General features: G+C 32.6%; 1 protein-coding gene across 1 annotated transcript; it reads right to left on the reverse strand.

Moving 5' to 3' along the window:
* Positions 1–994: 994 nt before the first annotated feature.
* On the reverse strand, positions 995–25,640 carry LOC107167500 (uncharacterized). The gene is made up of 5 exons (XM_015516554.2): positions 25,498–25,640; positions 21,041–21,616; positions 18,456–18,604; positions 11,244–11,394; positions 995–4,608 (listed from the first exon to the last, which is right to left on the reverse strand). Exons 2-5 carry the CDS (start codon positions 21,486–21,488, stop codon positions 4,238–4,240), a joined length of 1,119 nt encoding a protein of 372 aa, XP_015372040.2. The 5' UTR covers positions 21,489–21,616; positions 25,498–25,640; the 3' UTR covers positions 995–4,237.
* Positions 25,641–27,582: the final 1,942 nt, after the last annotated feature.

Consider the following 27,582-nt stretch of genomic DNA (forward strand, 5'->3'; position numbering starts at 1 on the left):
ATATTATATAAGTAATAAGTGTATACATACATATTATAGATGTATATGGGCATAGCGCAAGGGGCGCGCAGGTGACTTTAGATATATACCCACTCGGCGGCGGCCACCGCGACAGGTGTCACTTATATACATAGACTCCTCGCACGCGTACGTGTGTGTGTGTGTGTGTGTGTGTGTGTGTGTGTGTGTGTGTGTGTGTGTGTGTGTGTGTGTGTGTAGGTGTGTGTGTGTGTGTGTGTGTGTGTGTGTGAGGCTTCCAGAAGACGTTACAGACCTCCTCTCATACATGTAATATAACGAAAACGAACGACGGCGATACTCTGGTCGTAACATAATTTCGGCCGAACGTTAAACGCACAATAATATAATATTAATAAAGGATACGAAAATAAAAGGCGGCAAACAACAACAACTGCAGCGCACATCAACGACGCCGCCGCCGTTCAACTAGATTTACAAAAAAAAAAACCTTTTATTTTTTAGAATCAAAGTGAAATATTCGATATTTTTGAACGGCCGAGTGATTTGCATTCGCATTAATCGCGTTAATGGTTCTAATTTTCTTTCAACTTTCAACCTCCACGCGCAACCAATTCACGTAGTAAATATGCGAATTAAACGATTACCTAAATTATTGATATTATATAAATTACCTTAAACTCACAATAATCCTCGAACATCCTTAAATAAATATCCTTAAAATAAGGACCAAACGGTAGTGTACACATCACAAACACACATATTGCATAAACGATGATCTTCGGGTGAATTATCTCAAAACTTGAGGTTATTGTTGTTCGCCCATTGTCATCATTGTGTAGGAAAAAACAAAAAGCCAGTAGCCTCTTCAAACAATATATGTCCACAATTTGCACGTCATATAATCACATACTGCAGGATACCTATATATAATATGCACTACGGTCAAAAAGGGCGTTTGATTTCGGTTTTTGATCAACGGCCATTCTGACTGTGAAATAAAAACAAATATGCGTATTTAAATTATATGTTTATAATATTGTCATATAAAAAAATACATTACAAAATCATTGTATATCGTCGTCAGTTATAATAATAAAATGATGTTATAGTATACAATATTAGAGTGATTTTTCTCACTGGTTTTACAATTAAGAGATGTGCGTGATTTTTGACAACATGCAGGGCCAAAAAAGTGACGACATAATAATTTTCGTTTCACATTTGAAAATGACGAATACATTTTAAATAATAGTAAATAATAATGTTATGAAAAGTTAATTTGCACGAAATAAAAACATAGGCGCACAATAATTATTAAAACTGTGTCGTAACCGATAAACGTACCGTTTTCGGAACGCAACTCAATTATATGATAAAAAATGAAAAACAATGAGTAAAACAAAACATATCAATATAAAAAAAAAAAATTATAGTTAAAGGAACCAAATAATTTCTTAAACAAAATTTAATAACACCGACCGTCGCGTATGGTGATGTAACTCACAACATTATGTATTATTTTTTCTACTTAAAAGTTTTCAAATAGATAGAATTGAGTTTCCAAGATCTTTGAACCCCTTGTAATATTATGTGTACATATATATTTTTGTTTTAATGCTGTTGTGATTTACAATTCACTGGTGTATACGGACAACGGAGCGGTATGAACATAATAATATAAATATCAATAATAATAATTAATTAATCAAATATAATAAAATATGATTCCGAACGACAACAAATTGTGTAAAATATTATATTACTTATTGTTGTTTTTTCTTCATTTTAATTATCACTTCCTTAAAACTAGCACAAAATCATTTTAAAAATGTATTATAGGTATATCATATAATATGAGGTAATAATACAAAATAATAGTCACAACGAGAACATGTCGTGTACAAAATTGAATAATGTTTAAATGTAACTAAATATGAAATTAAATGAATACAATAATAATAATAATAATGAAAAAAATGGTCACCAGAATGTTGTGCCATGAAAATACAATACGGAAATAAAAAAAAATATAGAAATTGACTGGCGGCGGACTGTTAATTGTTTTTCCTTTCTTATTCGAAAATTACTGCTATACAATGATTATGAAAAACGCGAATATTAGTTACCCTTAAAATAATAATAATAATTGTAAAAATAATAATAATATCAGTGCCGTTTATTATTTAGCGGCGTCGGGAAAATAATTAATAATGCATGACGTGCTCTGTACAGTCAGAACAGGTGTAAATATAAAAAAAAAATTGTAAAAAATGAGTGAAACTATTAAATGTCTATAGAGTTTATTTATATTGACATCGTAAGTGTGCGGTATGTATTTTTTTCTTCTCAACTATGATAATATGAACTGTTTCGAGACAAAATCGCGCACCGGTAAAAAGTGTTGTTTTTTTTTTGTTTTTTATTTTATCGTGACTATTGTACCAATCCGCTACCATGTGAATAAAACGCTGCGAAAGGTTATATGACATAATAATCATCGGTAAAACGGCCAATAATACGTTAATAATGCAATAATTGAAATTACAATAACAATTATGGTTTTAAAAAATATATACACAGAAGTAGGTAATAACAGATAAACTGTACCTAGTCAATATTTTTTTTTTTTTTTTTTTTGAACATAATATTTTGTGTGGGGTGAATATAGTATATTATTATTATTATTAACAATAATAAAGCTGCTTTCGCCAATCGTCGAGTCGTATCGTGTTCATTATATTATATTCTACTATTATTGTGTTGGATATAATATAATGTGCGGAATTCGACGCGACTCGACTAGTGGCGAATGAGCCTAAACGATAATGGTAATCGAAAAAAAAAATTCATAACATCAAAATAATATATATATACATACATATATATATATTGCTCGATTCGGCACTCTTTTGCAGAATCGATTGGTTAACGAGGGACGGACTAGAGATGCGCGCATATCCGCTACGATGTTAGTGGGTTAGCACATATTATATTAAAATAATATATTATCCGTGTGTGTGGTTCGACGCTCGCCTTATGTGCGCTAACTGCTGCGGGTTACAATCGTATAATGAACTATATTTTATGATATATATATATATATATATATATTATATATATGTATATATGACTCGAAGTTATAATAATAATAATATCGTACAAAATAAAAGTAATAAAAATATGGTCTGTTGACTATACAATAATATAACGATATACACGACTGCTCGCTCGGTTCTTATCGCGAGGACCGATAACTAATAAATCACGACGACATAATATTATTATTCAGTGCAAACACATTGCCGCAGCACGTCAAAAGGCGACCACCATGTGTGATTTGGTGCCGCTGTTACTCTCGTTCCTTTGCAGTAGGTCATGCGGCGGGGCACACGCGATTTTCGATTTTTTGTTTCTTTTTCCTTCCCTCGTGATATACGTGTATACATAATATATTATAATATCATACGCCACACAAAATTTTATATATATATACATAATATATATGATATATAGGATTATATTATTAATTACACTGCACGAAATGCCGATTCGGTGGTCGTATATATTTGGGTGTGATGGCGACCATATGCTCGCGCGAGTCCGACACGTCCCGAGAGACTTGCACACTCCGGCGTCCCGGGGCGAACGGACATTTCTTTTTCTTCATTTTTTTTTTTTTTAAGTTTTGTTTCTGCGGAACTCGCGCAAAAGGACTTCGACCCGGCACAGACCACCCTGATCGGCAGGTCGTAATTCATAACGATATATGTGTATAAATAAGGATAATTATATATATATATATTGATATGTATACACGACCTTCATCATGTGCTGCGACTTGTGATATAGTAATCGATGGTTTTGTCGAGTTTTCGTTCATATTCGCGGACGAACGATTATTATATTATTCGGTCCTCGGACGGTGATGAAAATCCGACAAAATCCCGATAACCGGGTAGGTAGCGAGCGATGTTGTTTGTAGGACCGGCGTTGGCTCGTGTACTTAAATATATAATACTATACATGATATATAATAAAAAAAATTTTTTTTTAATGTAGTCTTGGATGAGTTGCTATGGCGGTGGCTGCCGTCTGCGCGTGCGCGGACGTCGAACCACCGAAGAATGAGGCGTGTTGAAAGTTCGTGCTTATTTCAATGTCCAAGCCTGCCGTGGTAGAGACTAGTGTGGCAGTGGACTTGGGCACCGAAAAGAGAACGATTACCTTTCGACGCTTCGTTCTCGCGGCGCGCCAATTAGTTGAGCATGCCGCTACTTCCGGCCACGACAGCGTCTATGGCCGAGGATGTAGAGGCGGTGGATGCGGCGGCGGTGGCGGAAGCAATAGCGGCGGCGGTGGACGGGGCCTGGAGCGTGGCGATGGTGAGAGCGGTCTGGTTGTCGGCCACCGCGGCCGTGGTGCTGGTGATGTGGTATTGCTGAGCGGCCGGGGATCCGGGGTGCATGCTCTCGCGGTGCCTGCGCAAGTCCACCTTCCGCTGGAACGCCCTGTCGCACAGGCCGCATGGAAATGGCCTGTAGCCAGAGTGTTTGCGCAGGTGCGTGATCAGGTTGGACGACTGGCTGAACGCCTTCAGACACACAACGCACTTGTGCGGTTTCTCGCCTGGAAAACGAAGAGGAAAAAATATATAATATAATACCGCAAGAACATGTCTCGTCGCGCGCGATACCCGGTTATAGGTATACATATTATGTACAATATTTAATATTATTATATATTTGATCGTCTTTTATATTATGCATATTGCATCGTCGTTGCACCCTTAAAACGACCGTATACACAATATACATCACGTTAACACTGCACCAGTGTCATGAGGGGCTTTATAATATTATATATTTTACGAAAATACGCGGCGGTGTACAATGGTTAATATACATCATCATATAGTAATATATCTCATGCTGTACAAGACGGGTTAGCCAAGAACAATTATTATTAAGTAGCTCGAAATAATTTCCTAAACTACACGATTACATCACTCCCCACGCTCTTTATATATTCTGACATGACAGTATAAGATACGTATAAGTATGTTAGTTCACGATACTCGATATACATAATCGATGAGTATAATCATTATTTACAATAATGTGTTCAGTACATTATCAGAAATACGTTTGACAACTATTTATACACAATTTTGCAGTACCATTATCTGATCAAAGGTAATTAGGTCATCTATCGTAGGTATATGATGAGTCATATAATATGACACGATGCACTAGCTTGTTTGTGTCTTGATTCGTTATTTCGTGTTTTTGCCTAAACGGCTAAACGATTTCAATAAAAATGTGAAAATTGACAACTGAAGGCACCTCCTCCCACAAGAATAAAATTCTAATCACGTCACTATACTAAACCGGAAGTACGCTCATTATTATCAAACCCGCGACGCACGTGAATTATTGTCAAAAGTTACATAATCAAAACTTACGAATTTTGTACGGAAAATAATCACACCATATAATGTGTGTACGAAGACATTCGACGCGACCCCTTCCCGTCTAGCTCAGTCACGACCACCCCCCGACGGTGACCGGACGGTAAGCGTGAACTTTACACCAATCCCTGCACATGACGTCAGTGTTTCGCGCACGGGGGTGGTGTGCAAACGGCGTTCGGGTAGACGGGGGTGAGTCGGTTAGATTAGGTTAGCCATATTTGCCATCGTTCTATGAATTACACACAATGCATAAAATAGTCTTACAACGCCAACGATAAAGATAAACATATTATAAAGCTTCGAGAACTGAACTTTTTACGACCCAGTCGAAAAACCCCGTATATTACACCTAAATCCCACTTGCTGATTTATAATATGACTCGTTAAAAATCGTCACCACAGCACCCTGGGCCCTGCAGTACACCTATAATACTATAAAAAGGTATACGTCGAAGTCTATGTATGTATAATATACTGTATATAATATAATATAATATAATAATAATATAATAATATAAATTTTTTTTATTTTTTATTTAAAAAACACTATTGTTTACCTAAAGCTTGAATTTCTAGCATTTTCCGCTATAAATCGAGAGCACATGTAGACTAAGAATACGAATTCGTTACTCCTACAAAATCCGAGCCCTCTAGTGATTATTATTATTGTTATTGCTATTATTGCTATTAGTTAGGTATTACAATAATTCTGTTGTAGGTATAATATTATATTAATTTATAACAATATTCTATTTTTTATGAGGGAAATCGATCCATTGTTGTAAAATGCTTGGTCGACTATCGCGTGTCTATTGAAGAAATTATGGTTCACTTATGTAATACCGCGTTTATAATAAAGTCAATAGACGTATATAGATATAAATACAAGAACAAACTGTTGCAGTAACAATCATATATTTGTATCGACAACAAATAATTAGAAAATAAGATTTGCTTTTATGGGATCTAACAGGCAACGGCTAATAAATGTAAGTTTTAGTGCAAGTGTGAAAATGTGTGTTTTTTATTACCTATTATCGTGGCGATTTTTTAACGGTAATAAATTAATAACACATGTTCTTTTGTTTCAACGATTAGAACGCTATTTAACGTTTGCTAAATACATTTTTCTTATTAAAATGCACTAGCTTGTACATTCTTATATTATTATTATTATATACACAATATAATGGGGAAGAATTGCTAGACGAGTTGTTATCCTAGGTGGATTAAAATTCGCGGTAACAATACGATCGACTTGTAAAAATTCACTGAGAGACACATAGGAACATTATTAAATAAACACACAATAGCACCTTTCTCTTTGCAGATGATGCGCGTATACGCATCATGTATAGTATCTCAGTTTTCTCAAATGTTAATAATTGTATAAACTATTTATATTATCTGACAACCCCGAGGGCAGCCAACTTATAATAGTAATATAATAAGTTCCGTTTCGCCAGCACTATCAATTTCCGTGTATTCAACTTATAATATATAATTTATGTTTCAAGGTATTTAATATTGATTGAAATATACGACTCATAAAATATATATTATAAGGTATATAAAATGGAATATATATATAATATATATAATATACCTACTCTGTTCAGAAATCAAAACTTCAATATTTTGTGTGACCACGAACACTGACACATATCATAACATACGTATAATCATTGATTAAAAATTTTAGTAGATATTTTATAATCAATGGTGATGCGTAGCCAGCACTGGAACAAGACAACTGTGACTAAGTTGCATAAGTGCAGAATAAATTATTTTAAAGTAAATGTCCGCCGTTTTACTTCGCAAATCCTACAACGATATCACATTATTATAGACTAACGTGTTGTGAAAAACTCAAATAGTCGGCCATGTCACGTTCGTATAAAAACTTTGTCGACCGTGACCTACCCTCTTTGATTTAAAATCAAGCGAAGTTCTTAATATATAAACGCTCATATTATATAATATGCAGTATATAATATATAAACGCTCATATTATATAATATGCAGTATGTTTAAATGTGTTACGTACAACATATCGCAACACTAGAATTCAAAGAGAAAAAAAATTCCAATCGCGACAAATTTAATTTAATTTAGTTGAAATATTATGTAAATTTTAAATAAGTTTAAATTAATAAATACATGATACACCCTAAATGCATTGCAGTCAACATGAGTAGGTATACCGTATTCGTATACACATAACATGTATTGCATACACGAGCTGGCATTTTACATTATTCGTGTAAAAAACAGTGTATTATAGATCCTTAATATTATTACTACGATTTATGACAATGCTGCACGGGTGCGATTCCTGTCTATACAAACGTTATTGTATACATACCACCTTCCTATTATATGTACTTGCAATAACCATAATATTAGTGCCCAAGTGTTACATAACACACGCCCACGCACACACACACATTCACACTTTGCGGTGTATACACGGCCGACATTAAAAATATTTCAGAGGGTTATCGAGAAATCATTATATTATTCAGATCGGACAAACAACGCAAACACGCCTATAAACGTTATCATCATAAATATATTTATATATTATATATATATATAGATGTGTGTCGTGTGTGTGTGTGTGAACAAGTGTTTACATACAAGTTTATATAGTATGTATATATATATTTGTGTCTGTGTGTGTGTGTAAGTGCTGCGTAGAGAGTTGTAGGGTAAACGTCGTTATTAAAGGACGGACTACGTTTGATTTACGGGTGAAATGTCTTATTATTACGGTTTATTTACGAAAATATAATATTTTATTATAAATTCGTCGCCGACAATTACTAGAAAAATAACCGACAACGGGCGCGAGCGTGTGTGTTGAATCGCAAGGAGCCCATTAACTATCGTGTAGTCGTGTGTACACACGTCGCGGGTTTACCTATGTGTATATTATATATTTAAATATATTATAAAGCAATAACGCTCGACCTTCTTATAACCGTCCGCACAGGTTTTTTAACGAACGTAAAAATCATAAATAAATTATGCAAAGATATGGCTCGTATAATGTATATAGATAATCGGAATGGCGTGATGCACGCCGCGCGTTCTTCCGCCGGTGGAATTAATAATGAAATATTAATATTTTGTTATCGACCTGTGTAACTGCGCTTTCCGGGGAAAACAATTATACGACGGCGAGTAAATAAGGGAGTGCGCATGGAACTTACAGATTTTCCACCTCATCCGACGGTAAAACAGTACAATTAGTAATTACTAAAATATATAGATAATGAATAATTCCATTTAAAATGATGTAACAATAACATTGCAGTACCTATAATACCTATTTTAACTCATTGGCTGTGACCATATAGATTATAGGCGTCATTTTAATCTTAAAAAAACATATTTTTTGATATTTTAAAATTATTATGTTATAACATTAAAACGATTTTATGTTTATTATTATTTATAAACATATTTCGGGGGCTATAGGATAAAGCCCCCATAGTATCCGAATTGCTAAAGACCTAAATCTGAATGTGTATGCCCTATAGGATATTATTATATATGATGTAAACTATAGAGGCACGGAGAAAACATTTAAAATAAACATCCTTTTCATCATTTCTCTGGCCCAGTATGACAGTTTATTATATAATAACTGACAGTTATGAGTATGACAAATTTATTGCGGAGGCTTACACGGGTCTCGCTAATCGCTATTAACTTACCTATCGCGCAAATACAAATATACAAAAATACAACGCAAAAGCTCTTTACCGTAGCGAATCAATAAACCGTACACATAAATCATATGATATTATTATCGTACGTATATATAATGATTGCATAGTATACATACCTGCCCAAACACACAACCGAACACATACGACAGACCGGATAAGAAACGGATTAGGATAAGTCATCAATTTCGATTTACCGTTTCATATCCGTATAAAATAAATACAAATACACAATAATGTATGGCATAAGCCGCATTGCGGGAACGAAGCGAGACGGCGTGGTAAAATAGTGAAAAAAAATACAATATAAAAACCCTTACGAAAATTTATGTGTTCCGGTCGACCGTTTAAATAAATATTGACACGTCCGAGGAATTATTGTTACGGTTTGCTCCGGTGGTAGTGGTAGTGTAGTGGTGGCGTCGGCGTCGGTGGCACATCACACACGCGCGTATAGAGTCAATAATAATAATAATATTATTATTATTATTATGCAAGACGAGGGCAACCGTCGATGTATTATTTATGGGGCATAGTATTTAGACGTATTTATGTGTGTACGATAGATATAAATATTAAACAATATTATTGTACAGAATGGGAGGAGGTAGCAGGTATATTTAATAATTTAATATATTATTTCTTGAATTTCCTTCGCACCCCCTCGCGCCAGTGCATCCCCTCGCACCACTGCATCCCCCGTACCGCGACACCGCCACTCGGAACCAGTGGCACCGCCACACGCGCACCGCGTGTGTGTATGTCTATAGAATCTCCGAACCGTTAAGTCGGACGTATCCGTTTAGCTAACCACATTTTTATGTTAACCTCTTTTTTTTCCACACTGCTGTCGCGCACACGCCGCCGTGAACCCTCACGAGGGTAACCGCGTGGACGTGCCTCGTGCCACTGTCCAAACACAATGCGGGCCTTAAGTATTATTATAATAATATAAAGTAATAATAATAATATATTGTTATGAGTATAATAGCCACACTAGCTGCTGAGGTGCATGTTATTATACTGCACCTAAGTGTACGATGTGTAAGAATAATATTGCGGTGACGCGATTTTTCGCTAATGGAAAAGTCAATCTACGCACGACTCCCCTTATACTGTGTCCCGGTGCTGTTTACCGACACACACCATATATAAATATAAAAGATAGACACTATAATATATACACCTGGTAATCCAATCAACGTAAGACACATTATTTCCAAAACTATTAACGTTTATGAAAATGTTTTTTTTGAACATTTTGATTTATGTTATAAAACTTTATTTTTTATTTTTTATGGTTATAATTTTTCTATATTTTTTACATTGTTGTACATTATTTATAACTTATAAATTATAAGTATTTAACGTTTTGATTCCACTGGAGAGTGGAGTGGTATAGAATGTTGTTCCAAATAAATGTTATGTTTCAAAAGTGTAAAGTAATAAAAAAAATATTGACTATCTTACGTTAAATGGATCACTATCCGTTTATTTGTCCCCGCATATGTTTCTTAAACGATGCAGCTGTAATTTTTGTACACGGCGCTAAATGCATGAAAACGAGCGTATATATAGATGAACGTTTATTAATGGACAGTTAAAAACACACTAATAAATGCTGTTGCCGATGACATGGTTTATTTTTTACGAAACAACAATGTTTCTTACACTACACTGTATCATGAATACTGTAGTTATTTTTATTATTTAAAATATTTTGAAACATCGTGAAACGGTTCATGCAAGTATGCGACTTTAAATTGAATAAAAATGATAACCTCAAGTCATAGGAGCCTGTAAACCGTGAGTAAAATTAAATTTTGATTTACGACTATATATACACTGTAGGTACATTGGTGTTTCTCAAAGAGTGCCGTGAAATTTTAAAGCTGTGCAGCGATAACTTTTTATTTAAAAAAAACGTTATATTTATTTTTAGATAATATTTATTCAAAGTGTGCCGTTACTAATTATAACTAATAATAATGTGTCGCGATGGATAAAAGTTTGGGATCCACTGCTATATACATAATAAATATTATAGAAATACTTACCAGTATGAATATAAGTGTGCTTCTTCATATCCGACTTCTGGTGGAATCGCTTACCACAAAACTGACATGGATATGGTCTCGTATCGGAGTGAATTAGCAGATGAGTCGATAGCGTTGAAGAACGCTTGAAAGTCTTGTAGCACAACTGACACTGAAAAAACAAACAATGTTTATATATATATATATATATATATATATATATATATATATATATATATATATATATATATATATATATATATATATATTATGTACAGTCGTATATGGACCACCGCAGTGCAGTTTCCGGAAACATAAAAGTATAAAAAAATTAATATTTCTTTAAAGGTACATAAATGTAGTCATAAGTACCTATATACCTATTAAAAATTGCAAGTATAGCTTTGAAGTGATAGGAAAAACCAAATGCTGCGTGAGACTATATAGTGGTGCGTGAGTATGTACAAGCGTAGTGGCACAGGTATGCATAAATAATACTATAATATAAAATATTCCATAAACAATGGCACAAGGTAAAAGTTTAAAATATCATTGATATGGTTTTGATCGTTCATGATCGTTCATTAAAAAATTGAGAGAAAAAAATCTTTAGAACTTAACAAATTAATATATTGTTTTAATATCAGCTCATAGCTCATACTTTATACGGTACATTCTGCATGTGAGTTGACCAATTGTAAATAAAGTAATACGTCTATATAGATAAATAAAAACATGGTTGAAGACAGGCATCATTTTGAAAATACGCCTCATTTTTAGAGCATAATATAATATAATATAAGGGATGACTAAAATGGACAATACTTCAAATATATGGCAACATGTCGATTGTTTAATCCTGCGATTTTGTGAAAATGGACACAATGTTACCTTTTATAATTGATCAACTCTTATGTTAGAAGTATATAATAGAAGCAGAAATCTGAGAATTTTAACAATTAAAATAAAAGGCGTGGTTTTGGAGATGGATGGAATTGTGGTATTTGAGAGAAACGTTACAATGGTATCTGCACTTCCTGCAAATCCATTATTTATATTTTTTATTATATTAATGTTTAAAAAAGTACGTATTATATATGGTGATGCGTACGAGGTTATAATATACCTATAGTAATAATACTACACGACTACCTACCCAGCATCATTATGTCCGTTTGTGTGCATACGTCATGAATCATTTAATTATATATCATTGAACAAGACTGTATTTTAAAAAACTAAAAGTTAAAATCCATCTCCTGCTGTTGCGATTACAGCAATTAAAAATTAAAATATGCAATATTATAATATTATTATTTTGTACCAAAAACCTACATAATATATTAATATGATAATAGTTAATATATATACATAATTATAATATAATAAATTATTATTGTGTATAACATATTATAACGTCGTATATATCATTGCGTCGAGAATCGCAACGGTATTATATAGTGTACGCGTATCTGAACAATTTATTATTTATTAGAAAGCTCGTGTATTGTGTATATATATATATTACTGCGATTCGAGCTTAAAAATGTTAATAATAGTAATGACTTGTTACGATGTTATAAAATACATTTTCCGTTTTAAACTAAAACTATTAGTTAGGGACCTATCTATTATTACAATTCTAAAGTAATGTAATTTTAATGTAATACTCATTGAATTTTTAACTCATAATCTTTTTTTTTTTTTAATTTTTTGAAAAGAGTGATATCTTTACAGCAGAAGCACCCCTTCCACACACCCACCCACCTAATTGATTTTATTGCGTATTTTCAATTTATTCAGCGATCGACGAGACACGTTTATGATACCACACGCGTTCCGAACCCGTTTTTTAGCCTGTGGAAAGAAAGAAAACAATAAATCGTGACAATCAGTTGGGTGGGCGGGATAGTGGAGTTTCGCGCAAACGATTGTTATAAAAGTTTATAAATACTATTCAAGGGGTTGAGATTCGCGACCGCGTTTCGCCGGGCGTTATATCTATACACACGATTTGTTGTATACATAATGTATCGTTTTCCGATTTTATAATCGTCCGCACGGTTGTGACTCTCCGACCGAGCTTAGGGTAGGTAATAATTATGTGTAGGTAGTTATTAACGATTATAAATCGTAGATTAGATTTTAAACACGCATATCGTGGCAAAAAAAATCAGAGTTATATGGTGTATTATTTTTATACATATAGGTACTCGATAAGTATAATTTATAATATACGTCGATCGAAAATAGATCACTGCAAATGCATCGGGAAATTCGACCAGCAGTTTACGTGAAATTCGCGTCATTACAGTAAAACACAGTTTGCATCATTATTTTGGTAATTCCGTGAATAAAATCGCTATGACTGTAATAATAATATTAAATACATATATTATTATGTTCCTGATTAATCGTTGATCTGATGATGATACTTAGTGTTGATTGTAGTTAGTAGGATTTTAAAATTTTTCAATTCATTCAAATTATTCAAACACAATTTACTTTTTAAAGCTTCGTCTAAATTTCGTTCTTTTACACTACCTATATTTTAATATACCTATTATACCAGCTACTAACATGTTATTAATTATTTTGGACTTTGATACATATCATAATTAGTACGTGTCGGTAATACATTTCAGACTTATACAAATTGATGACATTTAATTTCGTTCTGATTAAAATGTCAATGATTAGATACCTAAAATATCAGTTAAAATATTAAATAATCAATAATAATTAAAAACTATACTAGTTAAGGGTCGCATGCATTGATTGTACCTATAATAACATACTATACTATAGGCAGTTCACACATTGGATACACATTTGCATACAATAACACAGTACATATATACCATTATTATTATTATCCTTATAGTATTTATATCAACCACCCCTACTAGCCATATCGTTGTTTTTATCAACTTCAGTGCTGCAGCTCATTTAGAACATTTAACGTAATAATATTGTGTACTATAATGTGTATAATGTATATGTGTATATTGCATACATATTATAATATATTAATATACGTACATTATTATGTTACAGTCTTATACGGTGCACTATACAATATTATGAAGCCTTGCAGCGAGAAAGCCGTTCAATGTACGGTTCGCGCGTGATGGAGGAGGGAGAGGGGAGTACGCCTGTGAAACGAGACTTTGCGGCGACACTATATAATAATATTATATCAGGTGCAGTCTAAATGCGGTTTAAATCGCCAACACTGTGGGAAATAAAAAACAATAATAATACATATTGTAATCAACGGTTCTAGGCTTTATCTCGTCGCAGAGAGTGGTATAAAAAAAAAATTGCAATTTTGTTAATTAACTCCCGGCCGTATACTATAGCATGTGTAGGTACGTACGCATAATATACGACTGCAATAAGCCGACTCACGGAGCTGTGACAAAATATACAGAAATATAGTTGCGGGATCGAGTCGTTATGTATACACATTAATATTATATTATTTACTATTTCGCTCGGTAGTAAAAAATAATCTCATATGTACGTTCTCGATTAACTAGTATTGTGATGCGTGTGAGCATTTTAGCGATATTTATAAAAGCACGGGACCGACGAGGCGGTAGGTTTTTTAACGACCGTTCGGCGGCGGTGGCGGCGACACGCATTTCCCATCAACGGTGTGCGTCGCTGTAATACTATAATATTTTCGCGTTTTCGTAAATCATAGATCCTAACAATTTTTCGTGCTATACCTAATACCTGTATGAACATAATATTATAATGAAATATCTTAACAGTTGTAACACGTATCCAAATCTGATATAGTTTTAAGTTTTGTGTAGGGTTATCAATAAATAATAACGCACACCGTGCACCTTTATCTAAAATTACCTTATCGTTTAAGACCGTCGCGAATCGAAAATCACAAAATCTTAAAAATAAAACTTTCAGGATTATCCACAGATTTTATATGCCACACATTACGTTTGTTCAGATAAGATATGATTTTAATCTAAGAAGTTATATTTCTAAAGACGTATCATTTGGAAATATCCGTAACAACATTTTATTTTAGTCTAAATACTAGCTCATGTCTCTTCTTGATTTCGCACAATAGTTAATAAATTATGTGATTTAAGTTTATAAAGGCGCAATAAATAATTTACCAAAAATATATTCACTGACTTTCGTTGATCGAAAAAATCTGAGGACATGTTAATTGTTTGTCATTGCAATATAATATCAATAAATTTTACATTATTTAGAATTTAGGAATATTTTTAATAAAAAAGCTTTGATTGGATATTTATTATAAAACTTTTGAATGTACCTAAGTTTGTTCCGATTGATTAAAACTGATATTTTATTTTTGTCTTATAGAGTTAGGTATGTAATATATAATAGGTACCTATACATTTTTTAATTAAGTTAATATAGTACAAAAATATTGAATAAGTACGTTGTCACGATGATGTAGGTTGGTGCCTATCTAATAACAATAAATATTTTATATTGAATTGTATCTAACGGAAGTATGCATAGTTTTGAATAATGATGGACATTTTATCAATAATATAGTGTCGACGCGGTTACTTTTATATTATTATAATAGATATCCGCACGTTTGTAAATTTCTAAGAATTTTTGGGAACAAATAAAATAACGAGTGCAAATGGTTTTCGGATATTATATTATTGTAGTGTCCATTTAGAAAGAAAAGGAAAACGCGTACAATATAATTTTATATTGTTATAGTAAGTTGTAGGTACAACAATATAACACCAATACAAATAATAATAATAATAAGAAAGTAATTGATTCAGTTGGATATTTTTTGGTCATAAATTACAAGATATTTTCAGTCTGTGAAACTGTGGCATATTATTCCCGGGTACTTATTGAGAGATCTGGTGTCTGATATACAACAATGGTCAATATGGGTAGGTACAAACCCTGCAATATAATAGTGGCCATATATTATACAGCGTGTCCGTGTGAATTTGTGTACAATAATACTTATTGTTATAAAATGACATTATACGGTACACACCATTTTGTAGTTTTGAACACGTTCAAATAAAATAAACATATACGGATTGGTGTGGAGGGCGTTTATATATACTTTTATTATAGCAGTATATATATAATGTGTATACTGTACTGCAGTATAAATGTTTGTCGATGGTGAAATCTCTGTCGATTCGGATTCTACGAAAATGTTAAGAATACATTGGTATAATTTAAGAGGAGTCGCATTGATACCACCCTCTATTTCTTTTGTGTCGGTGTTGTACAATATTGCACAGGCTATCCACCCAGTGGATAATATCTCACCATTTTGTATTACACTACAAAAATCACCACACCTCTTTACTTTCTACAAAGTTCAACCCGGATATCTGTCGATAACAAATAATTAACAATCATTGTCAGCATAGGAGTAGTATTGCTCACACACAGCCACCTCTGATATTTGCCTATTTCGTTTATATAAGAACAAAAAGTTATAAACAATCACTACTCACTAGAATATTATAATTTTCTCCTTCATAAGTTTTCGAGTTACTACTAATATTGCAGAAAATATAATTTAGGAATTCACGAACGTAAAAAAATTATTAAAACTAACGATTCATGATCATACCTATAGTACTATGCTATACACCGTATAATTTTTACATACAGTATTTGACCTTTTAATATATTATTATTTAAATGAGAAAATTATTATTCCTATTTTTATAAAGTCGTTTTAATTGATCGCAACGTGGCTAAAAACAAAGAAGGCGCATCCGTGACATCTGTGATGTGATAATTGTACGATTATTAACACCGCATTAATAATATTTGTAGCCTTATACCTACATAGTACAAATGAAAAACAAAAAAATGAACAAGTCGTCCTATTATTACGCGGCGGACGATTGTTTTTAATTAGCGTGTGAGATTCGTACAGTCCTCGGTACAGCGATCTATTTATGGATGGATTACGCATAGTATCGTAATAATTATTGTCGTCAAAAACACATGACCCAATAAAGCAGGTTTAATAAAATGTATTACGCGCTCAATGTTTATATAAGTAAGTATACCTACAAAAACGAAATATTTGCAAACAAAATCGGATAGAGTGATTAAGTGAAGGGCGTGCAATATTAACCATGTTTATAGAACATAATTCCACCTAAAAAAATGAAAAGAGAATAATGAATCGGTTTTGATTTGGAACATTTCAATTTTGTTTCTAATTTAATATCATCATTAACAAACAATAACAAATATCATAAAACCATACCTATCAAGAAAAATATGTTATAATTGAATAAATTCTACAACATAATACTGAATTTTTAGGTGGAGTCTAAATAAAATAAATACTGTCTATAATAATACATGCAGTTGCGAAAGATGATGCCACCCATCTTACCCTTAAATAAATAACCGAGATAAGTATAAAACTATATATTATTGTATTATGAATTATGATCTAAACGTTATATGTTAGCAGTAGGTATTTGAAGTTTTGTAGAATTGTATATCTCATTCGAAAAATATATCTCACCATATTATGCATTATGAGCATTACTTTAAATGTAGGTACCTCTTTTATGACATTATACCAATATAATTTTTATAATTATTCTGTGGTATAAAACATAAAACGAACGCAGATAAAAAATGTTCAAGCATAATGCTTAAAAAAAGTGTTGTGATTTTCAAAGAATTAGAGCTTAAGACAGGGCGTATTAAAACAATATATTTATATCACTATACGTTAAAATATCACGGCGGCAGTTTCCTCCCCTCTCTTCACCCCGGGGCCACAGATTACGTCTATGATGAAACTTTTATGCTATCCTGTAATTATTATATAAATGATGCATTTTCTATCTGGACAGAAAGCTACTCATACACATAAACATCGAAGTACAATTAATTTCGGCAGTGAGATAAATATAAGTAACACATAAAGCAATAATAGCCTAAATCGTCGATTGACAAGTAAAAACAGTATCTAAATACGTTTCCGAAGTCTACGATATTGGGCAGTAAACGTTTAGTGCCATTTCACGCAAGCAGAAAGGAAAAAAAGAATGTCAAATTTGTATACAACATATTAATACAAATTATAAAATGGAAAAAAGTAATTCGAAGTGCGTTAAAAAATTGCTTATGTGACATACGTAAAAATGTGATATTGTATATTATATATGTTTATGATACGACTTTGTTTAATATATGTATAGGTACCTGAAAAGATCTTTCTACTCCCATTACGTTATCTGTTGAAGTTTCCGTGGCTACGGGCGACTTTTCCTGCTCGCACAAACTTCCTGGCGACCAAATTTCTTGACTACGTTTTTTGATGCACAAGTTCAACGGCGTTTCAGAAATTTCATCTGAAATATTAAAAGTTGGATTTCTTAACAATAGGTATTATACATTTTGCTAATAAGTATAATATTTAAACTTATTATGTGATCAGACAAATTCGTCGGCCGTTAGGCGGTGCACTCATCCGATTTATCGTCGACTACATTTTAATTTCAAAGAGGTGGCTGGCAAAAATGTTTGCTCGACACGCCACATAATTGACCGCGTTTTGGTTGCACCATACTATACGCAGTAATTACTAATTATAATTGCTTACCATGCATATAAAAAAATAAACGACGGCAATGATGCGATGACGACGATAATATAATAAAGTAACAGTTTTATTTTCTGTACTTGACGGAAAAGAGCGATAAATATAATATTATCATATCGTGCCATACATTATATGATGCGACAAGGGTCGTTGTCGCATAAATTATGTAAATAGAATATAGTCGGTATAAAAGTTAAATAAAATATAATATGATTATTGACGATAGCCATCTCGTCGACTGCGGTAGGTAGGTAGGTACCCTGCGTAATGGATATAACTAATATATATATATATACAGTGTAATAGTATATAGTTTATCTAGTACCATAACCGCATCTAAGCTTAATACGAAGGTACTTAATATACTGTATAATACCTACATAAAAATATAAAAAATCAAAAGTAATTATATTCCTAAATGAAACGGTTCTTCGGGGTTGAATATTTGAAGACAAAGTCGTATAGTGTAATATTTAGTATTAACATTAAACGACAGCTAATATAATATTACAACTGGTCGTGTAATAGTATATTATATGAGAAAATACAAACAGCCGATGATAGCAGCTATCATATTCTAGAGAAATCTTGCTTGTTGTACATACACATTTAGAATGTTTAAAAAAAAAATTATGAAAAATCGCTATAACTATATATTTTTATTCTCACAACGATTCTATAATAAGATTTGAGCGATTCGCTTGAACATATTATTTTAAACGATTTTCTGTAGAGCTGGGGAGTATGGTACTATAGATAAAGGCCCAATCATTCACACCCCTCTTCTCTAAACAGAAATTACGCCAATTCTAAGATTCGAAAATCGTTTTATGAGACAAACGAAAATTCTTGAAATGGATTTATGTGGTCTTTATATCGACACTACAATATAATTCGGAACAAATCCCTAAATATAATATTCTTATATGTATATAAACTATTTTTACAAGTGTGATTGTAAAATCAAATTCATTACATTAAACCGGTAGTCATTAAAAATAATATAGATAATTAACTTTTTTGCGATGGATTGTAAATTATATTAGGTATAACGTTATAGAAAAATAGGGTTTTAATAATTTTTTTATATTAGTTTTGTTTATCAATATTTTCCGTCAATTCTAACTGTTTTCTGAATTCACATATAACCACACAAAAGTGATAGGCAGTCATTGTTTTCCTATTATTTCTAAGTAGGTAATAAGAGGTAATTTATAAAGCTATATTCACATTTTTTGATGTTAATTTATAATATAAAATGATATAATATATTGATATGATATGATATAATAGATATATTGCAACATATATTTTACAATGCGTTATAAAATGAAATGAATCAAAAAAAAACTTGAAATTTTAGATGTTTCTATTGGTTTTTCGTTTAAGATATTTTTATGTCATCATTATTACGTTATTTAGGGTTAGAAAACAATATAGAATTACATATGGATAGGACGGACTTATGCCGAGATACGCGGGGGTGCGTCGAGACATAATCGCCGTCGTACAATATTTTTGTTTGTAATCAATGACAATACTCGACATAACCAGTTCGATCACATTATAACACAGTATCCGTTCAAACTAAAGTTCAAACGGGTCTTTTAATATTTAAGCAAATATGATGATTAAAAATGTTGTCTGGAAATAATATTATCACCCATAACAATGAAATAACAACTTGACTACTTTATTTGTAACGAGTTAGTATATTAACGGTAGTTATTAATTATAATAATATTGAACTGTATTTGTGGGCGATAAGCACCCCGGTTCATAATAAAACATTATTAAGAGGTTGCCAGCGGAATATTTATTTTCTCTCTCTCAGACCCTACAAGCGTGTTATGTAGATAAACACATTCATATATAAGACCGTTATTTACGATTTTTGCGTAATCTTAGAGTAAAATCACCTATAACAAAAATGATGGAAGATAAAATTTTTGAGAGTATATCTATCGGTTATAGATTTTATTAAAAAAAATCTAAAAAATGTAAACTGTTTTGTTAAAATAAGTGCACTGACATCTTGTTAATATACAACATTCGAACCATTATACGAAGGGGAGACATTAAAATATTATAAACAATTTTATCATATCATATTATGTATAAAGCCAAACGGGTGCAGGCTGTATATAAGACAGCTGCAGCAGGATCTCCTGCAAAAGACACTTACCTAACCTAGCCATCTCGGGCGTCTGGCCGGCTGCGTCCAGGCTGGCCCTGTCCGGCGAGATCTGCTGACGGAACCGTTCGTTTTGCTGCAGATTTATGTAATTGAGCTGCAACTGGACCTGGCGCTGGTACTCGATACTGGCGTTGGAGAGGTAGAACGGATGACTGGGCGTGTGCATCGGCGGATACGATGGCCCGAACGGCCAGACCAACGGAAATATCTGATCATTGACAACTCTGTACGGGCGCACCATCATGTGGCTGGGATTGATCATCGTGGGATACGGCACCTCGGTGAAGGACATATCCATGGCCGCGGCGGCCGAGCGAACTGGACAGAACGCGCTGTTCCAGTTCGACCAACGGACGCTGGTGCCGGCTGTCGGTGACATCGAAAAGCCTTGTGGTGACGGAGTGCTGCCGCCCGACGAAAATGTCTGAAGTTTCATGGCTGTCCTGTACAGCTTTTGACAGAGGATCCAAGTATAATATTATCACGACAGGCGATGTCGCGTTATTGCAACTTGTGTTTGCGCTGACGTCTGGAATGCAATTTCAGTTAATCGGCAACGATCGTCTGAAACAAAACGGAAATGGTGAGACCTTGGTAATAATTACTGTAGTATATAATATTATGTACCTATGTTTTCGTGATGTATATTGTATGCGTTTAATCGGGGGAAGCGGACTCGCTGGGATCACTTTGTGTCGGCTAAGTTTATTTTTCTTTAATGGAGGCAACACAGGGGAATTCGACCTACGTATAATCGTAGAAATATCGTAAATACCCTTTCAATTGTAGCAGTATACAAATTAAGATGTTCAGGTTTCTATGTATTCAAATATAGTTATGCAAACTGTTTTAAAATTTCTCTAGCAATTATAATTTCTTGGTTATCTATCGTACTTGCAAAGCGGACCTTCCTAACTTGTTTTTTATATACACCTTCGTATTTTAATATTATTTGTATAGAATTAATTCAATTATTAGATATAATTTTGACTTGTCAAAATATTAAAAATATAAATCTTTTTAGGTAATCATATTATTATTTTCCAATTTATATAAATGACAGACGGTGCTTTTTATTTATTTATTTTTTAAATTAAATCTTTATAAACTATAGAATTATTTTGTTATTTTTACAGCTATTCCAATTATCAATCTGCCATTCTGTAATAATTTTAAAATATATATTTACAATGTCCAAATATTTGTACACCTATATTATCCATACATCATACAATATAGGTTATTACAACTTACAATAATGCTACATAAATTATTTGAAAGGCCGTCACGGGATCAGTACGATGATACATATATATATATAGTTATATCATTAAATTAAACGTAAAGAATATCGTGAAGAAAAACTTAGCCCAATTATACTACAATCGATATGTCTTATGCTATTTCAATTTTATACGGAGAATTATCCAATGCACGATTATAATGAATAATTATTAATTATTATACTACTATATAGGTAGGTACATACTATACTATGATATGTGAATGTCGAACGAAAATTATCTAAACATAGAAAATATGCATTATATTATAATTATTCATTTGCCTATATAGCTATATATATACACTGCACTATATACTGAGGTGTATAGCGTGTGTTCGAAGTATGACCATGTGCATATTATTGAGTGTGTGTGTGTGTGTGGGTGTGTTTGAGTGCACGTTATATCACATATATTTATTATACATTCATACATATATAATGTATACGAGCATAACAATATATAAGCTAGCACCAACTCTTCAAATATTAACTAATTGCCTTGTGGCGTGACATCGCCGCGCAATCCTATATGAAGTCATTTACCAATGGGTTTCATCGATTTTTTAATTATTACATCGCAGCGGATCATTTGCCTGAATTATTTACGCAGGCCACAAGGCCTAATAAAGGAAAAAAATTTATTTATTTATTTATTTGTATTATTCAATATGTTGCAAAAAAGAACAATAAAAACAACTAATTACTAAGGAAGTAACAAAAACAATATAAATACGTAAAATAGAGGTATTTTTTAGAAAATATTTTTTCAAAATTTAATTTATACAATACGGGTGAAGTTTAATTTTATATGGAGATTGCGCCTTTAACGCGGGCCACTCAAGTCAAGGTACGAAAAACATTATTATTATTGCATATTTATGCATCCAGTTTAATTCGATCAAAGCTAAGGAAAATAGAGGAAATATGGGTTTACCCATGTAATATCTATCTATCAATCGGTTTTTTAAAATTATAAATCGACGAAAAAGGAGACATTATTTAACAATTATTTAGGTATACTGGAAAATACACAATATGCGTTGATACATTAATACTAATATATATACAATGAACGATAACAATATACTATGTCTATGCGACTCGATCTAACTGTCCAGAGGTAATGTATATATATTCAGGTTAGAGAGTCAATTGTGCACAGTTATGGGCAATATTATAGTATTAGATCGAATGGTACCTAAACAATAATAATTGAGCTGCTGGTTTTTGTACTGCACGATTATTTTTATGATACACAGAAAATAAAATTCTTGAATAATATAATATTATTGTGACACAAAAGTCGTTGAATAGAAACCTTATTATTCAAGGTTATTTTTTCACCAATAATAATGTAGGATCTTTATATTAAATATACATTCTAAGGAAATCGATATAGAACATGAAAACTGCTCGTTATGGACTTTTATATTAATTCAAAATAATAATAATACTTTTATATTATAATATATTATACAATGAAACTGTACAGGAAATGCAATATAATAAACCTGCCATTTTTAAATTCAAAACAAAATATGCTATTTAAAAGAAACGATCTTATATAATATGTGTCAACGGGGCTGTGGTAAGTTACATTGGTACCACTCTATTATAAATAAGTATCACTAAATAAGCTTCTATATATTATTAATACATCCTAACGACTGGGTGAATTTTCTTTTCTTTTTCTTTTATATACTATTATAAGGTACCTACCTACATCAACGTCTTTAAATATCCCTATTATGCGCATTATATTGTTATATGTAGGTACCTCACCTACTATGGATATCTAGATATTGGTTAAGAATTCTGTCTTCATATTGAACTGGAATAGGATCGTACGTGAAAAATATACCTGTTTTCTCTATAGAGTTCTCTCTCTATTGTGTTTTTTTTTTTTACCTTTGGGGTACCAGCATGCATAGGTCTTTTGTTATTGGGTATTTGTGACTGGAATTTTTCGTTTTCAGCAAAAAAAAAGAAATATTCACATATAGGTACTTATATATACAAGTATCAGTAGATTAAGGATATGAAATGCAACTCTGCACAGAATTTAACAATTTATAGACACCTATTGTGATCATCTATCTACAGAGATAGTAAGCAAAATACATTTTTTCTATACCTAAATGTTTTCATACTCTCTCGTTGCCGTCGCGTTTAAGTCAGCAGGTACTACCTTTATACCGTAAATATACACAAAGAAGTGGTCATTTTAAACATTGTTCCTTTGCGTCACTAGGTACCTAACCTCATTATTTTTCATACAATACTCTACGTCTACATGCTACCTAACCTCAACGTTTTTCAAATAATATTCTACACTACCTAACCTCGATATTTTTCAAATAATACTCTACATTTTTGAAGCACTTAGAGTATAGTAAGTTGATGCTTATTATACCACGTCTGTGGTATAGAAAATAACGATAAATCAAAACTGTCACCCAGGAATACATATATGTAGGTATAATATCGCCACGTGTATAGGTACATAGGTATATATTGAGTAGCATATAGGTACACCGTTAATTGTATATAATATCGGTAATGAATAAATCATTTATCGTGAAATAAGAGTTTTATAAATACTTTTAAATCAGAAATGTATGTGATACGATTGTCAAAATAATTAAAACACGTTTAATTCTAATATAAATTATTCAACCTATAAAATCTATTTCGAATATTTACAAGAGACATAGCAAATATTAGTACCCTACAACAATATAGTATAATAGTGTGTCATACGACGTGCAACGCTGAAATACTTGAAAGCACATAATTGAGAGTAACGAGAGCAATTAAATGTTTAAATCGTAATATGGGTCGGCGCGTCAATGTATGACGATAATGTGCAGATAAAATTTGGTTTATAGTTTCAATTGAAAAATTACGATTCCGTCCCGATCAATCTTATCCAATAAATCCGCGTAAAATATAATAGATCATTATCATAATAATAACAATAAAGATTAATAAAGATATTATACGAGTATAATATTGTTACACAAGTCTTTCAATAGCCCGTCGTTATCGCGGGTCCCATCCCGCGACCTGCTACGATTTCCGGTCGAAATCATCAGAACAACAGGTATAACGTATATTTGTATACCTACAATAAAATATAAATATTTGTATATCGACTCACCTGTGATCGCTGCAGACGAGAAATAATCTTGACCTGGGCCGATGCGGTGTAAAATCGGTTGTCCTGAGATTACGGATATATGTTGATCAGCGGCGGCGGCGGTGGTGGCAAACAGACGGCAACGACGAAAGCATTAACGCGTGGTTCACAGACGACTGACTGTGGCTCTGGCGCGTGGTGACCCCCTTGCCAGAGAGCGGCCCGGCGCGACGGCGGCGCCGCCCACGGGACCTGTGATTGGAGAACGACGGTGGTGCTGTGGAGGGGTCTGCGCGCGCGGTACACGCCGCCGATATTCGGCTGAAGATTTTACGGCGCCGCCCGAGGAGGAAGAAATGTTGCTGATGGTCCCACTACGATATTTTTTACTACAGCAGCGTAAAATAAAAATACATTTAGGTTACTATTCGATATGATGAGATTATGATATTTAAATATTTTATTATTTTATGACATTGTTATCATAGATATTATAATACTGGATAGGACCATCGGGCTTATCAACTGAGAATAAAGTGATAAAAATGTTGAGGTTATAAGAGTTCCTTTATAATCGATAAGTGTTAATATACAATTAAAAAAAAAAAAATCAACAACAAATAATAAAATCATGAAAAATAAATTCATAACTATGAAATTATGAAAATATGAAATAACAATTTAATTATTTTAATTACAACTACAATTTATCAAAGATAACATTATGATTTTAAATTATACATTTTTGTAACCTAACCTCAAAAAAGGCAATTATTATGTTCTATCTCTCTCGTAGATATTGAATTATCTCTCTTCCTTGAAAAAAGACCGCAGACTTTTACGAAGCCACTACAGTCATATCCTATCAATTCGTATAATATCTATATGATTTTGATTGGTATTATATTATAGAAATATTTTAATTCTTGTTCGATCTTTTTACAGGCGCGATTCAGATGGATTTAAAAGGGAAGGGGGTGGTCGACACTAAATGTGTAGGTTAGCTCTCTCAAAACGTCCTATGCTGTTTGTTGACTAATTAAAAAAATACAAAACTTCGGTCCTCCTAATTTTGTCGTTGAAATCGCACCGCTGAATACGATAACAGCGATGTACAGTAATAGTATTAATTTAGTATATTATATTGCAGTAGCGCAACGACAGCGGGCACTATTAGTATATTATTATTTACTATTATTATTATTATTATTATGCAAAGTTATCACACATCAGTGTTTTTTTTTTGGGAGGGCCGTTATCTGCGGAATGCTTTGATGGTGGTGACTTTCGACCTTTCGAGGGCCATATTTTTCCCCATGCACCGCCGCACGCACATCGGCTGGTAAATTATTCCATGTATATAGGCTAGTAATGAAATCTTTGGACAAATAATGTACCGTCATATAGTAACGTTGTCATCACGCATATGGGTATACCTGTTTATTTATAACAGAATGATAAATTAAACAGCACGCATTAATTAGGATTTTGAACAATGTTCCGAACAGAAGACGGCCACTGAGTGGAATAAAAGAATGGACTTAGAACAGAGAGCACTGCAGCTATACCTGCTCATCTTCGTTTATTTTTGTGTACCATTAAAAAATTGGCCAAATCGACATTTTTGGAACACCTGCACGCCTGTACTCATAAAAATCCTTAAACTATATATACCTTAAGCAATACCTATTAGACAGCGGTTCTCAAACTATGTACCGCGTGTAGTTTCTAAGGACACTGCGGTCTACGACTTATAATGAATAATTTAAAGTGCTAAGAACTTTTTTCAAAAATTCGTTATAAATGAGTATTTTTTTGTCCCGACTTCCATGTTATTCACAGCAAGACATCGTGGCTATATTTGGTTCAAAAAATGGCATTGAGGGGAAAAAAGTTTGGGAAAGTTTGCCCTAAGATATAAGTAGAATTATCGACTATGACTGGACAGAAAGGTGTGAAATTAAATTTAACTTAATTTTTCCAATGGTTATCACACTCGACTTCCATATACGATTCATATGCACTTAATAGACAATAAAATATTGAAATATTAAATGATCATTTAAATGTATGTATATAAACTATGATTATAATATAAAGTATATT

This window comes from Diuraphis noxia, unplaced genomic scaffold (assembly GCF_037042655.1).
Source record: "Diuraphis noxia isolate RWA-SAM2 unplaced genomic scaffold, SU_Dnox_SAM2 contig0001, whole genome shotgun sequence".
Classification (NCBI taxonomy): Eukaryota; Metazoa; Arthropoda; class Insecta; order Hemiptera; family Aphididae; genus Diuraphis; species Diuraphis noxia.